Genomic DNA, 22197 nt, shown 5'->3' with positions numbered 1-22197 from the left:
CGTTATCAGAGCTGACCTATCCTCGGTATAATGGAACCACTTCTGCCCTATAGCCATAAAGGATTGGGCTTTTAAAGAGTTAATAAACACATTAAAACACCCTTGCAGATTATCAAACTTGACAGTAATTAGTGATACAGATGATCAAGCAAATCTAATCTTTACCCAAGTAGAGACTGCATGTTAGCTAGAACTAGCTAGCTAATTGAAACGGTGACATTGTACTTAATTTGTTCCTATCCTGTATATGAAACATACATTTGGGGCAGATTTTTCATTATCTGGAAGTACAAGGTTCACGGGGTACACCTGTGATCACAATAGTGGGCAACAGTTACCATGCCGCCCCCCCCCCCCCCCTAGCTTTTGGGCAACAAATCACAAAAGAGCAGGACCTGCCAGTCAGATCAATCTAAGGCTGATTTTAATCTGGTGAAAGTGTGCTTCACAGCAGAACTTGTTCTATGTGGGCAAAAGTGAATGGTTTGAGAGATAGATCTGGCTTTGTTAATCATAGTTCAGTTGAAATCGCAATTTGTGGATATAATATGGGGGCTGGCACAAACTAGGAATGTAGTTTTGCAACAAGTTTTTTTTTCCAGTGAGATATTAATTAAATGAATGGGTCTTATTGAATCCAGACCGATATATCTTCAAAGAACACTAAGGTTTGATAGACAGTTATATGTAACGGTCCACAGTAAAACGTGTAAATGCATAAAAATGTCTTTACATTAAATGGGAGAGATCCCATTAAAATGATATTTGGCAAAATGCTTAGACTTGTTCTAAGTCTAGGTGCTCTAGAATCTAAAAAATTCAATTGCCAGAGTTTACCTTAAAGGGACACTGAACCCAAATCTTTTTTATTTCATGATTCAGATAGAGCATGACATTTTAAGCAACTTTCTAATTTACTCCTATTATCATTTTTTCTTCGTTCTCTTGCTATCTTTATTTTAAAAGCAGGAATGTAAATCTTAGCAGCCAGCCCATTTTAGGTTCAGCACCATGGATAGTGCTTGCTTATTGGGGGCTTACATTTACCTATTAATAAGAAAGCATAACCCAGGTTCTCAACCAAAAATGGGCCGGCTCCTATGCATCACATTCCTGCTTTTTAAATAAAGATAGCAATAGAACATAGAAAAAATGATAATAGGAGTAAATTAGAAAGTTGCTTAAAATTGCATGCTCTATCTGAATCATGAAATAAAAAATTGTAGGTTTAGTGTCCCTTTAAGTTTCTTTCTACTTCTGGAGATTCTAGAAACCTGCATCAAAAGCAAGCAAATAGAACAGGCACGCAAAAAAACATCATACATAAACTCTAAGGCCAAATGTCCGTTTGCATTATTAACTTTGAGGTGCAAATTGTTAAACTATTTGGCTGGTGTTATCGACTTCCATTTTGCACCCAGTTTTCATACTTTCTTTTTTCATTTTACAACTGCATTACAACGTTGTATGATGATAAATATAACACTCTCCCTTTTTTCATTTAGCTTCCATTTAACTTGGTTATTTTTAGAGGAACATTGTGTCTCAGAGTATGCTGTTTAGCAACTCTTGCAAGATGGTGTAAAAGTCCCTCATCTGTGATCAACTCAGCCGCAGCAGACACATGTTTTTAAATATGTACTAAACTAATTAACTTACATCTATGTTAGACCCTGACTACCCGCATTCATATCCAGCAATGCAGCATCCACTGGCGCAAGTTATTATTGCACACAAAGGGGCATATTTATCAAGCTCCATATCTAAAGGCCGCTGCTCCATAACTTGTCCGCCTGCTCTGAGGCCGCGTACAGAAATCAACCCGATCGAATACAATCGAGTTGATTGACACCCCCTGCTAGCAGTCGCAAATCTGCAGGGGGCGGCATTACACCAGCAGTTCACAAGTACTGCTGGTGCAATGATAAATGCCGACAGCATATGCTGTCGGCATTTATCCATGTGCGGCGGACATGATATGCCACTTCGTATCATGTCCGCTCGCACATTGATAAATATGCCCCAAAATCTCTTCTGCATCCTTTGTCAGATCTGCAACTTAATAAATGGAATAGTAAAATATTCAGATTTATAGGCATCTTTTTATGTAAGATATCAAGGGCATCTTAACCCTTTACACCTGAGTGGCTTTCGAAATTTTTAAGTCATTAAATGCAAATTGTTAAATGCAAATTGTTCTTTGGCTGCCATAGTTTAGCAATTGCAAAAGACAATCTGGCAGCTTTGTAAATGGATAAAAAGGAGTTATTTTTTATCGACAGCCATTTTAATGGCCAAATAAAATCATAAAACCACCAATGTAAACTCAACATATGTGTAGTTTTTAAAGTTAAATCAATCTTGCCTTTTACATTTGATCATATGTACACTTACAATAAAAATCTCCCTTACAGCCAAGATACACAGAATTAAATATAACAATGCAGTACTGTTTCTATGGTTCCTGTGTATAAACCCCCTGTTCTGTTTTTCTTCTGTGCTCTTGAAGAACCAACCAAATTCTTCAGTTACATCCAAAATTCTTGTTCTGTTTAAATAGCGAAAGCATCAACAACATCTATGTACTTTTGAACTGCCAGAGAAACCAGTGGGCATAGGCTATAGATAATCCTATACTGATATAGGCTACATTAATCAAGATATGTAGGCAAGGCTTGCTCTGTTTCTTAAACTTTGCGCTACCACAGAGGTGATAGATTACGATCACCCTGAATTGAATTGACCGGAGTGATTGACAACAATCACGTGAGAGCAGGAGGCAGCTTTCGACGAGCATTATCTCACAGAATGGTACAAGGCATTGGCTCCGTAATCCAGGGTGGACAGGTTCTCTGTTTGGTAACCTTGTCTGCATGTGCAGTGATAAATAGACCCCTATAAGTAAACCTTAGCTTTAAGCAATGTTTTTGTTGTGAGTGAATCTTAAAAAATTAAATTTGTACTATTGTTTTAATTCTACCCTTTTTTGCTCCCATATTCCCTTTTGCTTTCTTATGTATACAAATGAGCAACAGTTAAATATGTTATAAATATTGTTGCATGAAATGGGTCAAGTAAAATATGTCTTAATTTAAAGTGCTCACTGATTAATAGGATCGATTGGCGAAGAAAAGGTTGGCCAAGTCAGTACAGGAACATCCATTAAAAAAATTAATTTAATTTAAAAAAAAAAAAACATTTTGAGTACAATTTGCCTTTAATGTGAGAAAATATTTATGTAGAGTGATAATCTCCCAAATGATGGTTAGAAAATAATATATCACGGAAATTATCTTGAAGGTTTATATCTTCTTGAAATGTATAGGACAAGGGTCAATCGAAAGTTTTATGCATAATGCAAAATAAATAATTATATTTTCATGTGCCAGTGGGTGAACTATTATCCACACTTTATTGGGGCAGAAGAACAACCTAAGTTAATATCAAACTGTTTCTATATTGTCCCGCAAAGCTTAATTCATCTTACCAATGTTGCCTTGTGTTTTCAGAGAAGTCGTGGTCCTGTTGGTCTTCCTGGAATTGCTGGAAAGCAAGGGGCTCCGGTAAGCAGAGGAATAATATATATAAAGAATATTAGTTAATGGGTGGAAAATAGTCTGGCTTGGATACCACAAATAGTGGTATATTTAGTTTCTGTGCTGCCCAAGGCACACAAAAAAAATATGCTGCCCTTTAAACTCCGGTCTCAAACATTTTGAGCTGATATTTCCCTCACAGAGTCGCACAATATTTGTAGCTTAGAATGTGACTAGAGTTATTTCCAGGCAGCAATGTTTGTTTATAGTACTGATCTAAACAGTATTTATTCAGAGCCTGTATAGGAATAAAAAACGAAATTCAGAGGGTTTTGGAACCTTTAGTTTCTCACACAGGGAAACAATGTTGAGAGGAGCAGAAAAAACAATTTGGGTATTTAATTCATTGCTCTTCCGCACCTGGAATGTGTCTTCACTGATTTTAAGCAGTATACAAGGCCCCCTTAAAGGGACATGAAACCCAAATATTTCTTTCATAATTTATGTAGAACATACCATTTTAAACAACTGTCCAGTTTACTTATATTATCAAATTGGCTTCCTTCTTTTGTTATAATTTGTTGAAGGAGTAGCAATGCACTACTGGTTTCTAAATGAACACATGGGTGAGCCAATGACAGTCGGTATATATATGCAGCCACCAATCAGCAGCTAGAACCTAGGTTCTTTGCTGCTCATGAACTTACCTAGATAAATCTTTCAGCAAAGGATAACAAGAGAAGGAAGCAAATTAAATAATAGAAGAAAATTGGTAAGTTTTTTTAAAATCATATGCTCTTTCAGAATCATGAAATAAAATAATTAAGTAGTGTCACAGATACTGGGCTGCAAGGGTTAAATCCCCACCCCCCTACAACCTCACCCCTGTTGTTTCTCAGTGGTTTGGGGCTCGTCAGAGCAACCACCATCTCTAGGAAGCTGTTTGTTTGCTTTGTTTTGGCTTCTTTTTGTGTTCAGAGAAGAGTTGGTTTATGACCAGGAAAACCCTCCTAGGCTGGCCGGGCTCCTGGAACTCCCGGTCGGCCACAGGACAGCAGAACACCTGCTAACTTTAACCCAGGTCGCTCCAGCAACCATGTGCCCCAGAGCTCCGCTCTTTTTGGGATTAGTAGCCCCTGGGGAGTACAAGGGGTGGTGGAATTGCCGGAGGGGAGCTCCTTTGGGAACCGGGGGTTTTGGACACCCCTAACCCCCATAACTTCAATGGACTGTAACTCCGGTCTCCAGCAACGAATCATGCTGATTTTTGGACTGTGAAATCTGGGGACCAGGAGCTTTAAAATGACACCCTGGTGCTGCCACTCCACTGGGATCACCCCAAAACCGCCATCCATATGTATTGGGATTATGTGGGACTGTGGCTCCTATGGAGGTGCCGGACTGTCTGGAGGGGCGGGAATGGCGGGAAAATAGTGGGATTGTCCAGGGTCTTATCAAGATGAGCTGTCTGTATAAAAGGAGTGCATGTTTTCAATAAAATCAGTTCTTGTCAAACCTGAAGGCTAGTCTGTCTAGTTATTTGGCTTGGCTCCAGCTAAAATCACTTTTCCTGGGCTACATAGCAGCCTGTTCCAGGCAGAGGAAGGACACTCTGGCAGAGCTATCTAGTCTGGTAGCTGGAGTCTGCCACAGGGTGGGACCCTGAGTGCTGGTGCTGTCGGGCATCAGGGGTGGCTACAGGCTGTGGTCACTTGCCAGCTACATAGCTGCAGTCGGCAGGGAGGAAGCAGGACCTGTTTGGCGGAGCTATCCAGTCGGGGTAGCCAGGTGTATCCGTCACATTGGCTGGCAGCGGTGGGATGCTTCCAACTTCCTGGGACATTCAAACCACCAGCTAGAAGTAATATTGAATGGAGACTTGAGGAAAGACTGTGTGTACCAGGAACAAAACTACCCCCACCAGAGAAATGCTGGGAGAGGACCAGGCGGCCGGCGGGTCGGATGACGACCGGGGCAATGAGCTATCTGTTACAACGCCAAGTTCAGCTGCAAGTACAGTATCTACTCCGGGGACATCCACGTCTGATGTACAGCGTGAAGTGCAGTGGCGGTTGGCGTTATATGAAACCCGGCCACCAGAGGAGGTCATCACCAAGATCGTTTCGGATGTTACCCAGCTCAAGTTAGCAGAAATCCACCAGTCCATAGGAGGGTCTCCATCAACCCATGGAGTGCCGGCTCCTCGACCGCACAAGCTACCCCATGGGGCCTTTCGAGCCTACAAGGAAGAGGAGGAGGATATTGACTGTTACCTTCAGGTCTTTGAGACCCAATGCAAACTGCAGGGGGTAGCCTAGGCCGATAGACTGTCTGTCCTGATCGGTAAATTGTCAGGGCGGGCTTTGGCAGCTTTCCACGCTACCCCTTCTGAGGACCAAAAGGATTATAACAAGGTGAAAGATCGTATCCTTGCCCGATATGGGCTCACACCAGAGGCCCACCGGCAGAAGTTCCGGACACTAAGGAAGCAGGATGAACAGCCTTTCACAGAATGGACCCACCGAGTAGGCTGTGGGCAGCAGCAGCCGGAGCCCGCCAAGGTTGAGGCAGTGGCAAACTGGCCCACTCCTCGAACTAAGACCCAGGTCTTAGCCTTCCTAGGAACCGCCGGCTATTACCGAAGGTTCGTCCCCAATTATAGCACCCTAGTCAAACCCCTGACCGACCTGACTCGTAAAAGACTGCCCCGACAGGTACTGTGGTCCTCAGAATGTGAAAACGCCTTTCAGAGCCTCAAGTCTGCCTTGATCTCTGCCCCAGTCCTGGCCGTGCCTAACCCCACCAAACGTTTGTGTCCACATAGATGCCTCCATGTTTGGATTGGGAGCAGTACTAAGCCAGCTAGACGAAGAAGGACAAGACCACCCCATAGCCTACATCAGTAGGAAACTGTTGCCCAGGGAGCTAGGCTATGCGGCGGTGGAGAAGGAATGCCTGGCACTGGTATGGGCCCTCAAGAAATTACAACCGTACCTCTATGGAAGACCCTTCACTGTCCTCACCGATCACAACCCCCTGGTGTGGCTTAATCGAGTGTCGGGAGATAATGGACGTCTATTAAGATGGAGTTTAGCCCTGCAGCCCTTTAACTTTAACATTCAGTATGCCGATGGACCTTCCAGGCAGACTGAAATAGAATGCTCCTCGGACATCCCCCAGTAGACCCGTGGGGATCTAGCCGGGTCTGCCGAACTGGAAGGGGGGAGTTGTCACGGATACTGGGCTGCAAGGGTTAAATCCCCACCCCCCTACAACCTCACCCCTGTTGTTTCTCAGTGGTTTTGGGCTCCTCAGAGCAACCACCATCTCTAGGAATGGCTGGCCGGGCTCCTGGAACTCCCGGTCGCCCGCCTCACAACGGACACCCGCCCAACCCCTCTCAGGCTGGCCATATTTCTTGTACAATGTCATTTCAAAATATGAAGTTAAAAAGATTACGCAAATCAAAGGATTTCTTTTGTAAAATGATTCTTATAGCCTTAATGAGTTGGATGAACCTTGTATTCTCTAAGCATATTACACCTGAAGATCTTGCTGTTTTTTTCTTGCCGAATATTAGCTAACAAGATTGATTCAAAATATGCAGTGCACTTATGCACTGATAGAAACAAGCATGCATGTGCAATTAGATGGGATTGCTAGGGAAAGTTTGCTAGACACATCCATTTTATTTGTATCTTCTAAGTTTAATTTAATTTGTATGTGCTTAAAAGAAATGTTACTATAAGTGTTGGGTTTCTCCCTGTCACACTCCCTCTTCCTGGTGCAATTCTCCAACCCAGAGAGCGTCATTACTTTCTTTTATTATTATTATACTTTATTTATAAAGCGCCAACAGATTCAGCAGCGCTGTCCATGGGTACAAAAGATAAAAGTACAATGATGATACAATGTTTTTAAGAGACAGGACAAAATGTTTCAAACAATACAGGAATAATTAAGGGACCTTTTCCAGTGGGAACTTACAATCTAGAAGGTGAAAGTTAGCTCGCCAATTGCACATTTTTGGGGTTTTTAGAGATTTGAGTGAGGACTTCCTCTGTCACGGTACAAGCTTGCAAATTTGAGAAAATTAGGTCCATAGTCATAGTCCAATAGTATCCTTGATTTTAGAGTAATTTCTCATGGAGTCATTATTTTTAAGCATGTAGAGGGTTGTTCTTTAATTGTAGGTCATTTGTGTATCAGTTAAAAAACAATTTATTTTGCCATGAGGAAGTCGTCGTTGAATTCTTTTTAGAGATTCCTGAAACATAAACTAGTTCTTATTTTAAGAAATAAAGTAAAAGGAGCAACAACAACACAAGAATAGACAGGTGGAACAATAGTATTTGTTACCAACGTTGGGTGTCAAAAAAAATTGCAGTTTATCATTATAATTAGGTTCACATGAAATAATGATATTAAAAGAATAATAAACTTTTTATTTATTGAATTGAAGATGTCTTTTATGAGCTGTGTCTAACTTATCAAAATAAAATTAATACCTGAGGCTTTGGTAGCCTTTGAGATGCACAACAATATTTAAAATGTTTTATTTTATTGCTTAGGGTCTAAGTGGACAACCGGGGCGACCAGGATTGAAAGGGCATCGTGGTCACATGGTAGGACTTGTTTTTAGTTTATATATGATCTTTTTTATTGGTTTTCTGATATTATATTTATTGTTTGGACTTTATTACTCCATCTACTGTATGATTCTGTACCCTTAGCACTTGTGTTTTTTATGGTCTTGTTTTGCCTCCCCCCCAGGGCTTGGAGGGAGCTAAGGGGCTTCAAGGCTTCCCTGGAATTCCTGGCAAAGATGGAACACCTGGGTTAGATGGGAAAACAGGATTACCTGGAGTACTAGGAGAGCAGGTGCGAATCTCCAGATGGTTTCTATCAATAGTTTGCTTAAACGACATCACAAGGATTCTGATTTATGGAGAATTCTAGATTTATTTTAATGAAATTCAACAGACCTCCTACCCATTACCACCTATCTCATCAGCTGCCTAGATTTTATTCTGCCCATCTGTATACTGTTAGTTACAGACCGATTATTAAAGCAGAATATCAAGTTATATTTTCTATTTCTTGTTTTGCCTTTAGGGTCCACAAGGGTTTAAGGGAGACCATGGGCACCCAGGAGAGAAAGGGGAGGACGTAAGTTATGGACTTGCATTTATGAATCTCTCTTCACTAAACAAAATCATGAAGATGTGTAGTGTTTTATAGGTGAAACGTTTGCACTTGTGAAGGAGAAACCTGTTTTCTCATTTCTTTCTTCCAATCTTAATTTGTTATTTTTGTACAAAGATTCAGATTTACCTGAGATACACAGAATCTGTATTATTGTTTATATTTATTAATAATGAGAATTACTGATTACATTAAATTTAAATATCTTACAATGTTTATTGGGCATTATTTAAAGAGTGATATTAACAGAAAATATCTTTCACAATGAGATTAATTGCATTTTTATTGGAATTATGCAACGGTGACTCATATAAAATGATTGTACAGTAAAATATTAATTCCAAGATAATAATCCAATTGTATACATGCTATCCATTTATATATATATACATATATATATACAGTATGTATATATATATATACACATATATGTATATATATATATATATATATGTGTATATATATATATATAATATAAGCAAATAGGAAACTTTTTGAAACTTGTATTCTCTGTCTGAATCATGAATGAAAACAAAAAATGGGTTTCAAGTGTAGAGCACATATTGTAACTACAAAGAACAGCATTACAAATAGTTTATTCACGTGACAAGCCGAGGAGTCAATATGTCTTCTTTTTACAGGGATATGTTGGGGCTCCGGGACCCTTTGGGGAAAAGGGTTTCAAAGGCGTTAAGGTAATAACAAATTCAATTTGCTTCTGTATATTGTGATTGTGAACACTCTGAGTGGCCTATAATGGTTCTTTAATTGTTTGGTTGGTTATGATCACGTTTTGGCTCTGCTTAGACAGCAGATTTGTAGTGGTTAAAGGGACAGTGTACTGTAAACTTTTTCCCCTTTAATTTGTTCCCAATTATCCATTATAACTGCTGGAGTGTATTAACGTGTTTAAAAATAGCTCATTTACCTTTATTTTTGCATTTGAAATAGCTGTTTTTGTCTGTAGTATCCCTAACTGTACTGAAAGTTTAAATACTTAAGTATTGGCTATAGAGAAACTGTGTAAACATAGCCAGCAGACAAAATTACACTCCCAGTGGGAGGTAGGAGAGAGAAGTAATAAAATGCTAATTTACAATTATTATTATTATTATTATTAAGCATTGGGCTTTGATATAGAGATAATATAAGGAAGCATTTGTGTGTACAGAAATTGCAAACGCATGAGCACAATCGCAATTTTTCGCTCATAGGGTTAGCATGTCTTCAGAGCTCAGGTTAAAAAAGTGAGGAAATGATACTTACTGTTTTTTCATATAGATGACAGAAAATGTTGGAGTACAAGTTTTTAAAGGGTGATGAAGCACAGTAGAACTGCATAGTCAATAAATGAATAATAAAAAGACAATGCAAAAGCACTTAGTTTATTTCAGTAGGATTTGGTGCCTCAGAAAGTGTGCATATAAATAGATTGTGCACAATTAGGTAATGGATGTGAATTGAAAAGTTGTTTAAAAATGGTGTGCTCTATCTGACTCATGAAAGTTTAATTTTGACTTTAGTGTTTTTTTTTAAAGTGAATGTAAAGTTGAATGAATGAGTTTTTAAAAATACTATTAAAAACAGGGCACTTTCACCTCAGCAATGACAAAACCGTCTTCCTCCAATCCTGGCGTGCACCCCAGGGCGTCCGTCTCGTAAGTCCATGTCACAGTTGGAGAAAGCCGGTTTCGTCATTGCTGAGGTTAGTACAGAGGAGCTGCAGCCGGAGGATCGCGGTCTGGGTTTCCTAAAGAAAAAGGTAAGTATTTAAAAAAAAACGCTGCAATGTAAAGTTTAATGAATTAAAGTGCCCTTGTTTTTAATAGTATTTTTAAAAACCGGACACTCATTCATTAAAATTTACATTCACTTTAAGTTGCACAATGGATGTTTTGTTGGCACAGTGTATATCTATTTCCCTTTACAATTAATGTGCCTTATATTAGGTTCAGAGGTTTTATATTATAAAAATAACAGTCCTACAACTTAATTTCTTTTTCTTCAGGGTATAAAGGGAGAGCCTGGCCCACCTGGTCTGACTGGGGTGCAGGTAAAGTCCAACAATGCAATCTACAGTGGCTTAGAATTAGTCTTTATTTTAAGCAGAATAATATGCAGATTGTTTTTTTGTCTTCTAGGGTCCAATGGGAACAAAAGGATCTGTAGGATTCCAAGGTCCTCCTGGGCTAATGGTACGATGTCAGGGCAAATTAGAGGGTAGTTTATTAGTCATGGAGTAATAAACTGGGAATACAGTTGAAGTTCTATGGTTTGTTGTCTGATATGTAGTGTTGCCAGGTACCCGGAATTGTACTGAAAATCCAGTATGTTTATTTGTATAGTAACAACTATACTATAATGCTGACCTACACCCAATTAAACTTTGGTTCGGGTGTGCCCTTTTGGGCAGGGCTTTTGGGGGGCCCTGCAATGTCAGGGGTGAGGTTATGAGAAGGTACAATGTACATCCTGTATTTAGTGTATGAAGAAGTGTTTATGGTTTCAAGAGGTGTGATATATAGGGCTAGATTACAAGTGGAGCGCTAAATTATCGCACAATCGCAACGGGACAAATTTGCCCGTTTGCGGGCGTGGGATAATTAATCAGCCATTACAAGAGGCTGGTTATTACTACCACAAGCTTGCGTCAGCAATTAGTGCTTATAAACTTAACAAGAGATCAGATCTCTGGTTATTTTTTTAAATATGCCCCAAATGCCCCCAAAATACAGTGTAGTGTATTTTATTAAAAAGTAAGGCTAACAGCATCTTTATTTTTTAATAAAATAACTGCACTAGGCAGTATTGTTGGCAGGAGTGGGGTGTTAGAAAAAAACGGCACTGAAAAGTGTCTTTACATTGCTTATATGCATATATATATTTATGTGTTTGTGTTATTAACCCTTTCCTGCCAGGGCTAAAGTGTCTAGATCGGAAACAACTGTTCCGATGTAGACAAATTGAAATCATGTGATCGTGCACACGATCGTGAGATTTCAATTATTGGATCGGGTCTGGGGGGCGTCCCTATAACACTAGGAACGCCCTCCAGACCGCGATCAAATCCAGGAAGCACAGAAGGCTTCAGGACAGCCGTTGGCTATGACGTTCTATTCCGTCATAACGGCTCTAAAGCCCAGTGTAATTATGACGGAATAGAACGGCATAACGGCGTTAAAAGGTTAATGTGATTGGAATAGATTACTAACTATTTAAAGGGAGAATACATTTTATTGTGTAAATAGATAGATAATCGCTTTATAAACCATTCCCCAGTTTTGCATAACCAACACTGTTATATGAATACACTTTTACCTCTGTGATTACCTTGTATCTAAGCCTCTGCAGACTGCCCCCTTATCTAAGTGATTTAGACAAACTTGCATTTTAGTCCATTAGTGCTGACTCTTAAATAACTCCACTGGTGTGAGTACAATGCTATCTATATATCTATAACACAGTATATGTTATTAGCTATTCACAGCCAGACTGTGAGATAAGAGGTGGACTGCAGAGTCTTAGAAATCAGCCTATGAGCCTACCTAGGTTTATGCAACAAGAAAAAGTGCTGTACGCCCGTAAATTAAAACATCCAAGTTTAATACAGAAATCTTTAAAAATAAACAAGCAAATGGAGCAAGACAAAAAAGATTGAGTAGGTGAAAGCTGGACCGGCTTTACGCAGTATTCATAGCCATAATGTCAATCTCCACTAGGCTGAAATTTAAACATGTATAACTCATTTGATTGGATAAAAACTTACACACCTACTTTCCTCATGCTTATTCAAAAGGTTTAGCCTTTAACAAAAACACCAAGCGAAAAAATGTATTTTTCTCACATGTATGTTTATGTATGTTTATGTGTGTGTGTGTGTGTGTGTGTGTATGTATGTCTGTGTGTGTGTGTGTGTAGATATATGTGTATATGTATATATGTGTATGTGTGCTGTACATACAGTGGGGCAAAAAAGTATTTAGTCAGCCACCAATTGTGCAAGTTCTCCCACTTAAGAAGATGAGAGAGGATGTAATTTTCATCATAGGTATACCTCAACTATGAGAGACAAAATGTGGAAACAAATCCAGACAATCACATTGTCTGATTTGGAAAGAATTTATTTGCATATTATGGTGGAAAATAAGTATTTGGTCACCTACAAACAAGCAAGATTTCTGGCTCTCACATACCTGTATCATCTTCTTTAAGAGGCTCCTCTGTCCTCCACTCATTACCTGTATTAATGGCACCTGTTTGAACTTGTTATCAGTATAAAAGACTCCTGTCCACAACCTCAAAAAGTCACACTCCAAACTCCACTATGGTGAAGACCAAAGAGCTGTCGAAGGACACCAGAAACAAAATTGTAGCCCTGCACCAGGCTGGGAAGACTGAATCTGCAATAGGCAAGCAGCTTGGTGTGAAGAAATCAACTGTGGGAGCAATAATTAGAACATTTAAGACATACAAGACCACTGATAATCTCCCTCGATCTGGGGCTCCACGCAAGATCTCACCCCATGGGGTCAAAATGATCACAAGAACGGTGAGCAAATATCCCAAAACCACATGGGGGGACCTAGTGAATGACCTGCAGAGAGCTGGACCAACGTAACAGAGGCTACCATCAGTAACACACTACGCTGCCAGGGACTCAGATCCTGCAGTGCCAGACGTGTCCCCCTGCTTAAGCCAGTACATGTCCGGGCCCATCTGAAGTATGCTAGAGAGCATTTGGATGATCCAGAAGCGGATTGGGAGAATGTCATATGGTCAGATGAAACCAAAGTAGAACTGTTTGTTAGAAACACAACTCGTCTTGCTTGGAGGAGAGAGAATGCTGAGTTGCAACCAAAGAACATCATACCTACTGTGAAGCATGGGGGTGGCAACATCATGCTTTGGGGCTGTTTCTCTGCAAAGGGAACAGGACGACTGATCCGTGTACATGAAAGAATGAATGGGGTCATGTATCGTGAGATTTTGAGTGCAAACCTCCTTCCATCAGCAAGGGTATTGAAGATGAAATGTGGCTGGGTCTTTCAGCATGACAATGATCCCAAACACACCGCCCGGGCAATGGAGTGGCTTCGTAAGAAGCATTTCAAGGTCCTGGAGTGGCCTAGCCAGTCTCCAGATCTCAACCCCATAGAAAACCTTTAGAGGGAGTTGAAAGCCCGTGTTGCCCAGCGACAGCCCCAAAACATCACTGCTCTAGAGGAGATCTGCATGCAGGAATGGGCCAACATACCAGCAACAGTGTGTGACAACCTTGTAAAGACTTACAGAAAACGTTTGGCCTCTGTCATTGCCAACAAAGGATATATAACAAAGTACTGAGATGAACTTTTGATATTGAGCAAATACTTATTTTCCACCATAATTTGCAAATAAATTCTTTCCAAATCAGACAATGTAACACATTTTGTCTCTCATAGTTGAGGTATACCTATGATGAAAATTACAGGCCTCTCTCATCTTCTTAAGTGGGAGAACTTGCACAATTGGTGGCTGACTAAATACTTTTTTTCCCCACTGTAGATAGATAGATAGATAGACAAGTAGACAGATTGGTAGACAGATAGATAATAGAGATATAGAGAGATAGATTGATTGGTAGATAGATACATAACAGATGATAGATTGATAGATTGATAGATAGATAATAGACAGACAGATACGTGATAGACAGACAGACAGATACGTGATAGACAGATAGACAGACAGACAGATACGTGGTAGACAGATAGACAGACAGATATGGGGTAGACAGACAGATACGTGATAGATAGATAGATAAATACTGTAGATAGATAAATAGATATGTGATAGACAGATAGATATACAATATTGAATTTCTTTCTTTTATATGGCTGTACAATTTACCCTAGAAGACTATTTCATGTAGCTGTCACAAATAGCTACTGACCCCACCGTCGCTCTATAATTTCATAACCCCCGTGGTCCCATTGCGAACGTTTATATGATCACTCCTTGATTGGATGATATCATTTTATCCTTGGTTTTCTCCGTTATAAAATTCAGCTGTTCAGTATCAGTAAAGTGTTTATTGCCATCTGCCACTGTTTTCTACAGTAGTCGTTGATCTTTTATTGGGTTAAAGAAAAATCTTCAGCGCTACAAAGTTCTGTTTCTGTCGTATCATTGCCATGGTAGTCAATGCGTCTCATTTTTCAGGGGGAAGCCGGAACTCCCGGTGTTCGAGGGCAGCCAGGCCCAGAGGTGAGTAGCTGTTTCACAAGCTTTACTTACAGAGAAGCCTGAGTCTTAGGAATACTGTGCGCTTGTATCTTATGCTTTCCTGTATGATACCCACAGGGAGAACAAGGGCAGCCGGGATTTCCTGGAGCTCAAGGAGTGAATGGGTCGCAGGTAAGTGCCCCTTTTTCATTAAAGGGACATAATGGTCAAAATTGAAATGAGCAGGAGTGCTTTTTTGTTTGAGTAGAAGCATTTTTCCGATATGCTTGATCCTGAAAATAGGGTCTAGTAAAAGCTATTCATGTTATAGTGGCATACGCACATATGCTGTGCATGTACTGTGCACAAACAGTCACACAACACTCCTGCTCAGAGAGTCAGTGGTGGTTTGTATGACACAAATTAAACCAGTGCTGAAATGGCTGTACAAATACATTGTCTCAATCCTTATTTATTGATATAACCCATACAAGACAGATTTCCCATGTTTGGTAATGTATAAATAACAAGTAAAACACTGATAAACTAGTAAGCTGATACCAATTTAATAAAGATACACTTCTGGAGTGGGTTCCTGCAAAGTTAAAAAAAATTATATACAAGAGTTTTTAATGTCACATGACAGGAGCTTAAAGGGACAGTAAAATAAAAATTATGCTTTTGTGATTTAGAAAGAACATGCAGTCTTAAAGGCACACTAAACACAACAAAATAGCATAATCAATAAATGCATAATAAAGAGACAATGAGTAGTTTAAATGAGTAGTAGATTTTTTTTTTCTGACCAGTGTCAAAATTAGTTACATTTTCCTTCCTAATGCATCATGTGACAGCCATCAGCCAATCACAAAATACATATACGTATATCCTGTGAATCTTGCAACTGCTTAGTAGGATCTGGTGCCTCACAAAATGTGTATTTAAAAATATTGTGCACATTTAGATAATAAAAGTGACTTGGAAAGTTGTTTAAAATCAAAGGATCTATCTGAATCATCAAAGTTAAATTTTGACTTGACTTTCCCTTTAAACAACTTTTTAATTTACTTCTATCTAATTTGCTTTATTTTCTTGGTATCCTTTGTTAAAACACATCTCTAGGTTAGTTTAGGAGCAGCAAAGCATTAATGGTAGCTAGTTAGAAAGAAAATAAACTTAAAGAACAACTAAACACATTAGAATTGAATAACTGACAGACACAATAAAAAGACAATGCAATAACGCTTACTTTGAATTTGAAATGAGCAATAGAATATTTTCTGGCAAATTTGAAAATTAATCTAATTCTCCCTCCCACTGTATCATGTGACAGCCATCAGCCAATCACAGAATGCATACTATATATATATATATATATATATATATATATATATATATATATATAAATACTGTGCACTTTTGCACACGCTCAGTAGCAGTTGGTGCTTCAGAAAGGGTGCATGTAAAAATAATGTGCATGTTTTGATAATGGATGTATATTGGAACCTTTGTTTAAATTGCTTTATTTGAATCCTGAAATTGTAATTTTGACTTTAGTGGAACTTAATAAAAGACGTAAATTGGGAAATGTTTTTTGTTAGTTTTTTTTAACTCCATCTAAAATTCTAAATCATGAAACTTTAATTGCATCTTTCATGTCCTTATAAGAAATTGAGCAAAGCAGTATACTGTTGATGGGTATATAAAAATATTTTATTCCAGTAAGTAGAAATATTAAAAGGACATTAAACACTAAAATGCTGCCATTTTGAAGGAGACTTGCTACACATATGTAAATGTATTAAAGCACTAGATTTCAACATGGCGGCACCCATGATTAGAGGGAGGAGGAATATAAACTCAATGCAATGCTTTTAGTGTTTGTCCCTTTAAGGTTTCTTATTTCTGGTCTAGAAATCAACCCCCTCTCCCCCAAAAAATGATATATATATGTTATGGGTAAAGTCAGATATTGGGTGATCCTAGGATTACCCAAGCGGCTATGGGTAAAGCTTGATGTAAGATCATAAATTCCCTCAGAGTGCGGAGTCACTGCATCAAACATATATAGCATGCACTGTAGCCCCCCTTGTAAACCTCATTCCCCAAGGTTCACTTGGGGTGGTTTCCAGAGGATCGATGGGGCGCATTCCTTGAACCCCCCCAAGGCCGAGGCAAAAATAAATAGTGTAGATAGGGGAATTACATTGGGCTTTACCCACAGCCACTTGGGTAATGTCCGTTTTACCCGGGTAATCCTAGAATTACCCAATATCTGACTTTACCAGTAACATATACAGTATATATAAACCTCAATTAAGTCAGGTGTTAAATAAAAGTATTTCATTGTGGTCAAGAAGGAAAATAAAAGGCATATTATGTTAATCAGTGACAATTGTTACATTTGTTTCTTCTTTATTAGGGTGACCAGGGTCCTGCAGGGGTCGCTGGGCATCGTGGCCCTCCAGTAAGTAACTCCCTTTATGTAAACACACACTACCTCACATGTAAAAGACTGTGCCCCATATATACCCATGTTTCCACTCATATACCCCGTTTCCTTTTTCACAAGAGCGCTGCCTTCTATATCCTCCGGTAGCAGATTATAACGACACCTAGTAAATGTCAGTCCAGGTAGGGACCCAGAGTGAATATAGGAACACTGACCAAACAGGCTGGATAAAGCCCAAGGCTTGACCCACTTATAAGATGTTTCAGGGTTGAGACAGACCTGTAGTCAGCAGGCATTGTTGATAATGTTGCAGGCAGTGGATGTACCAAGGATAATTCAAGAGAATATTCAGAAGACAAGTAAAGGGCAAAAAACGGGCAAAGTCCAGCAGTGTCAGCAAGCGGAGGGGAGGTCAAAAAGAAACAAAGGGGGCAATAGGGATAATCATAATGAAGCACACCCAGGAACAATGCCAAACTCGTATTATGTCCGCCAGACATCGCTGAATACTGACAGCATATGCTTGTGCCGCCCCCTGCATATTTGCGGCCAATTGGCTGCTAGCAGGGGTGTCAATCAACTCGATCGTACATGATAGGGCGGATTGATGTCTGCAGCCTCAGAGGCAGCGGACCAGTTAAGGAGCAGCGGTCTTAAGACTGAAGGCTCGTGCGGAAACAGGGGCATCAGGGGCCATTCGGCCCTTGATAAATCGGCTCCACAGTATTTCTTTTTATATTTTTAAGTTTACTGTTCAGCTTCATTGTTTATACTTTTTTATCATGTGTAAAATCCTGACTTAAATCACCTCCAGGGACCTCGAGGAATTGACGGGTTACGGGGACCCCCAGGACCAAGAGGACCTCAGGTATACATTTATGACAATTGCTGCTGGTCGTCCTCCTCCTGCGTTAATTTGTTTTTTTAAGTCTATTATACCTATCTTTATTCAATCTATGACATTGTATATACTCACTTTTGTGCCCTGCGCTACAGAATGTGATGGCGCTTTAGAAACAAATTATGTAAATATTAATAAAAATAACAATTTGATATTTATAGGGACACTAAACCCAAATATTTTCTTTTATGATTTGGATAGAGCAGACAATTTTAAGCAACTTTCTAATGTACTCCTATGATCAATTGTTCTTCATTCTCTTGATATCTTTATTTGAATGTAAGCTTAGAAGTCGGACCATTTTTGGTTCAGAACCCTGGATAGCGCTTGCTGATTGGTGGCTACATTTAGCCACCAATCAGCAAACGCTTACCCAGGTGCTGAACCTAAAATGGGCCACCTCCTATGCTTTCATTCCTGCTTTTCAAATAAAGACACCAAGAGAACAAAGAAAAATTGATAATAGGAATAAATTAGAACGTTGCTTAAAATTACTGCTCTATTCGAATCATAAAATAAAAAAGTTGGGCTTAGTATCACTTTAATATTCATGTATAAGGCTACATTTGCATTTTGTCATTAATATAATTAGCATGTTGTGTTCATCATTACTATGCAGACTGTAATGGGAAATGGGAACATTTATCAATATGATCAACAAACAAGTTAAATGCTAAAATGAATACAATTTTCACTGCTTTATATCGTTTGATTCTATTAGATTTTCTGTGGAATAGTCATTTGGAACCCTTTTAAAAAATAAATTGTTATATTTTGCAAAAGTTGTTACATAAGAACATAGGGCTAGAATACGAGTGGAGCGGTAGTTTGCTCTTCGGCTCGAGCGTTAACCCCGCTAAACTTCAGCTTTTTGCACACGGGTTGCTCGTGGCGCATATTACGAGTTGACGTATTCCTCCTTAGACTTTAATGGAGTGTGAAAAACGTGAAGAAAAAACAACCCCTACTTGCATACAAAGCCATTCGCCTTTTCTCAAGTACACTAACCCGACATCAAATATTAATATTTCATATTCCAATGCTCTTCACATAGAAAAATGTGTTCTATTTTTTCATAAATACATATTTCTATATATTATTATTATTATTATTATCGGTTATTTGTAGAGCGCCAACAGATTCCGCAGAATATATACAGTATATCTAAAGGTTTTTGTACAATATATATCTTTACCTATATATATATATATTATATATATATATAATTACATATAGGTATAGATATATAGAGGAATATCTGTTTATAAATACATAGAACACATTCCCCTTTTTGAGGAACATTGGAATGTGAAATATCGTCAGTAAATACACAGTTAAACACTTTATTAAATATGAATATTGCATAAAAATCATTTTACGGCAAAGGGCTCCAATGCACACATATATATATATATATATATATATATATATATATATATATATATATATATTTAAACATGTATTTATGTGTTTATATGTGTATATATGTCTGTAAATACTTATATACACATAAAATTACATATATACATATATCTATACATATTTAGTCATGTATATGTATGTATGTCTAAGTTAAAGAACCTTTGCCTGCCTTTTTTTTCTATCACCTGAGACCTCATATCTTTGAACCCTTATAACGTTTTATGCAATTTTGTTTTGGTAATAATTTTTATTAGATAGTGTTATTATGAGTGTAACTGTACTTTTAACTATAATTTTGTCTTGTGCAACTTTTTTTGTCTTGCGTAACTGTTAACCAGACCTCTAAGGATGTGCTATTCTGACACTTTTTAAATTAAATTGCGCTCAAGCAAACGCGTTTATTTTCAACTCGTAATACAACTCTACTTCCAACGTGCACAAAGGGCCGCGCTAAACCCCTTTTCGCTCACACGCAACTATTAGCGCTCAACCCGTAATCTAGACCATAGAGAGTTGTATTATTAAACTTAAGTAAACAATATTTCAATTTGGTTTGGTATATAGTAATCTGTTATGTCTGTCATTTTATCATTTTTTTTCCTTTGTTGATTTCTGTAACTGTATTTATTTTATTCAATTATTGTGCACAGTGACGTTAACTATATGTCATTTTTTTTTTCTTTTTTCCAAAGGGAGTGATGGGAAAGGAGGGACCACAGGGGCCAAAAGGAGAAATGGTGAGAATTGTGGCTATTCATTGATCTTATATTTTGGAGGAAGGGTAAAATACATTCGGCTAGATTACGAGTTGTGCATTAAGGTAAAAAAGCAGCGTTAACAGATGAAGATTTCTGCAAGGAGGATGATGATCTTAGCATTTTGTAACTAAGACCCACTGCTGTTCTCACAAGGGCTGAAGAGTACAGGAAAACTTCAGTTGGGGGAACAGTTTGCAGGCTAAACTGCATTAAGGTATGTTCAGTCTATTTTTTTCTAGACAGACTGTGTTATTTCTAGAAAAGGCTGGCAATATCCCCATGAGGGAAAGGTAAGCTGTATTCAGTAAAAGAGGAATCCAAGCTTGCATAAAGGGCTCATAGTTACTGGTGACACTGATAGGAAAAAACGTTTTGGTTCAATATGCAAATATAACGTTTTTTGAGGGACTTTAAGGGGTCTTTGTGGCTTATTTAAGGGTTATTAACCCACATGTCTAGTTTAAGAAACACTCTGTGGTATTTCTTTTAGGCCCCATAGCATCGAGTGAGGTGGGAGGGGCCTATTTTCAGTTGCACAGTTTTATTTACCTCAGAAGCATCCAGCTACTTCTCCAGAGATTCCTGCTGTATTTGAGGGCTGTAAAGAGGTTTTTTTCCCCACAAATCGTTCCTAAAGGGCAGGTAGGCACCACAGCAGAGCTGTGGCAAGCTGCTGAACGTTATTTTACCGGTTTTGAAGTTTTTTCAATCCGGTTTTTACATTAAGAACAAATGCTGAGCCGTCTGATGCTTTAGTAGCCGTATCCGATATACCCTCACAATGTTCTGAAGTAGGGGTAAGGGATTTGTTATCTGAGGGAGAGATTTCTGATTCAGGAAATATGCTCCCTCAGACAGATTCTGATATGACGGCCTTTAAATTTAAGATTGAACACCTCCGCTTATTGCTCAAGGAGGTATTAGCTACTCTAGACGATTGTGACCCTATAGTGGTCCCAGAGAAATTGTGTAAAATGGACAGATACTTAGAGGTTCCTGTTTACATTGATGTTTTTCCAGTCCCTAAGAGAATTGTGACTATTGTTACTAAGGAGTGGGATAGACCAGGTATTCCGTTCGCGCCCCCTCCTGTTTTTAAGAAAATGTTTTCCATATCTGACACCATACAGGACTCGTGGCAGACTGTTCCTAAGGTGGAGGGAGCTATTTCTACTCTTGCAAAGTGTACAACTATACCTATCGAAGACAGTTGTGCTTTCATAGATCCTATGGATAAAAAATTAGAGGGTCTCCTAAAGAAAATTTTTGTTCATCAAGGTTTTCTTCTCCAACCAATTGCATGCATTGTTCCTGTAACTACTGCAGCTGCTTTCTGGTTTGAGGCTCTAGAAGAGGATCTTCAGGGGGAGACTCCATTAGAGGATATTATGGATAGAATTAAGGCCCTTAAGATGGCTAATTATTTCATTACAGATGCCGCTTTCCAAATGGCTAAATTAGCGGCAAAGAATTCAGGTTTTGCCATTTTAGCACGCAGGGCGTTATGGCTTAAGTCCGTATCTGCTGATGTGTCCTCAAAATCTAAATTGTTGAACATCCCTTTCAAAGGAAAGACCCTATTCGGGCCTACACTAAAAGAAATTATTTCAGACATCACTGGAGGGAAAGGCCATGCCCTCCCTCAGGATAAAACAAATAAGATGAGGACCAAACAAAATAATTTTTGTTCCTTTCGGAACTTCAAGGTTGGTCCCGCTT

At 38.8% G+C, this 22197-nt stretch overlaps 1 protein-coding gene across 1 annotated transcript in view; it reads left to right on the top strand.

Annotated features, from left to right (window-relative positions):
* The window catches only part of LOC128642637 (collagen alpha-1(I) chain-like), a 509301-nt gene that overhangs the window by 361255 nt on the left and 125849 nt on the right, over positions 1-22197 (top strand). Inside the window, exons 11-22 of the mRNA XM_053695420.1 lie at positions 3510-3563; positions 8108-8161; positions 8310-8417; positions 8652-8705; positions 9383-9436; positions 10750-10794; positions 10883-10936; positions 14943-14987; positions 15084-15137; positions 17368-17412; positions 18212-18265; positions 20413-20457. Of these exons, the coding sequence (XP_053551395.1) occupies positions 3510-3563; positions 8108-8161; positions 8310-8417; positions 8652-8705; positions 9383-9436; positions 10750-10794; positions 10883-10936; positions 14943-14987; positions 15084-15137; positions 17368-17412; positions 18212-18265; positions 20413-20457 (666 nt within the window). The remainder of the gene's footprint in view (positions 1-3509; positions 3564-8107; positions 8162-8309; positions 8418-8651; positions 8706-9382; positions 9437-10749; positions 10795-10882; positions 10937-14942; positions 14988-15083; positions 15138-17367; positions 17413-18211; positions 18266-20412; positions 20458-22197) is intronic.

The sequence above is a fragment of the Bombina bombina genome, chromosome 12, assembly GCF_027579735.1.
Source record: "Bombina bombina isolate aBomBom1 chromosome 12, aBomBom1.pri, whole genome shotgun sequence".
NCBI lineage: Eukaryota > Metazoa > Chordata > Amphibia > Anura > Bombinatoridae > Bombina > Bombina bombina.
This window is presented reverse-complemented; position numbering and strand designations above follow the sequence as displayed.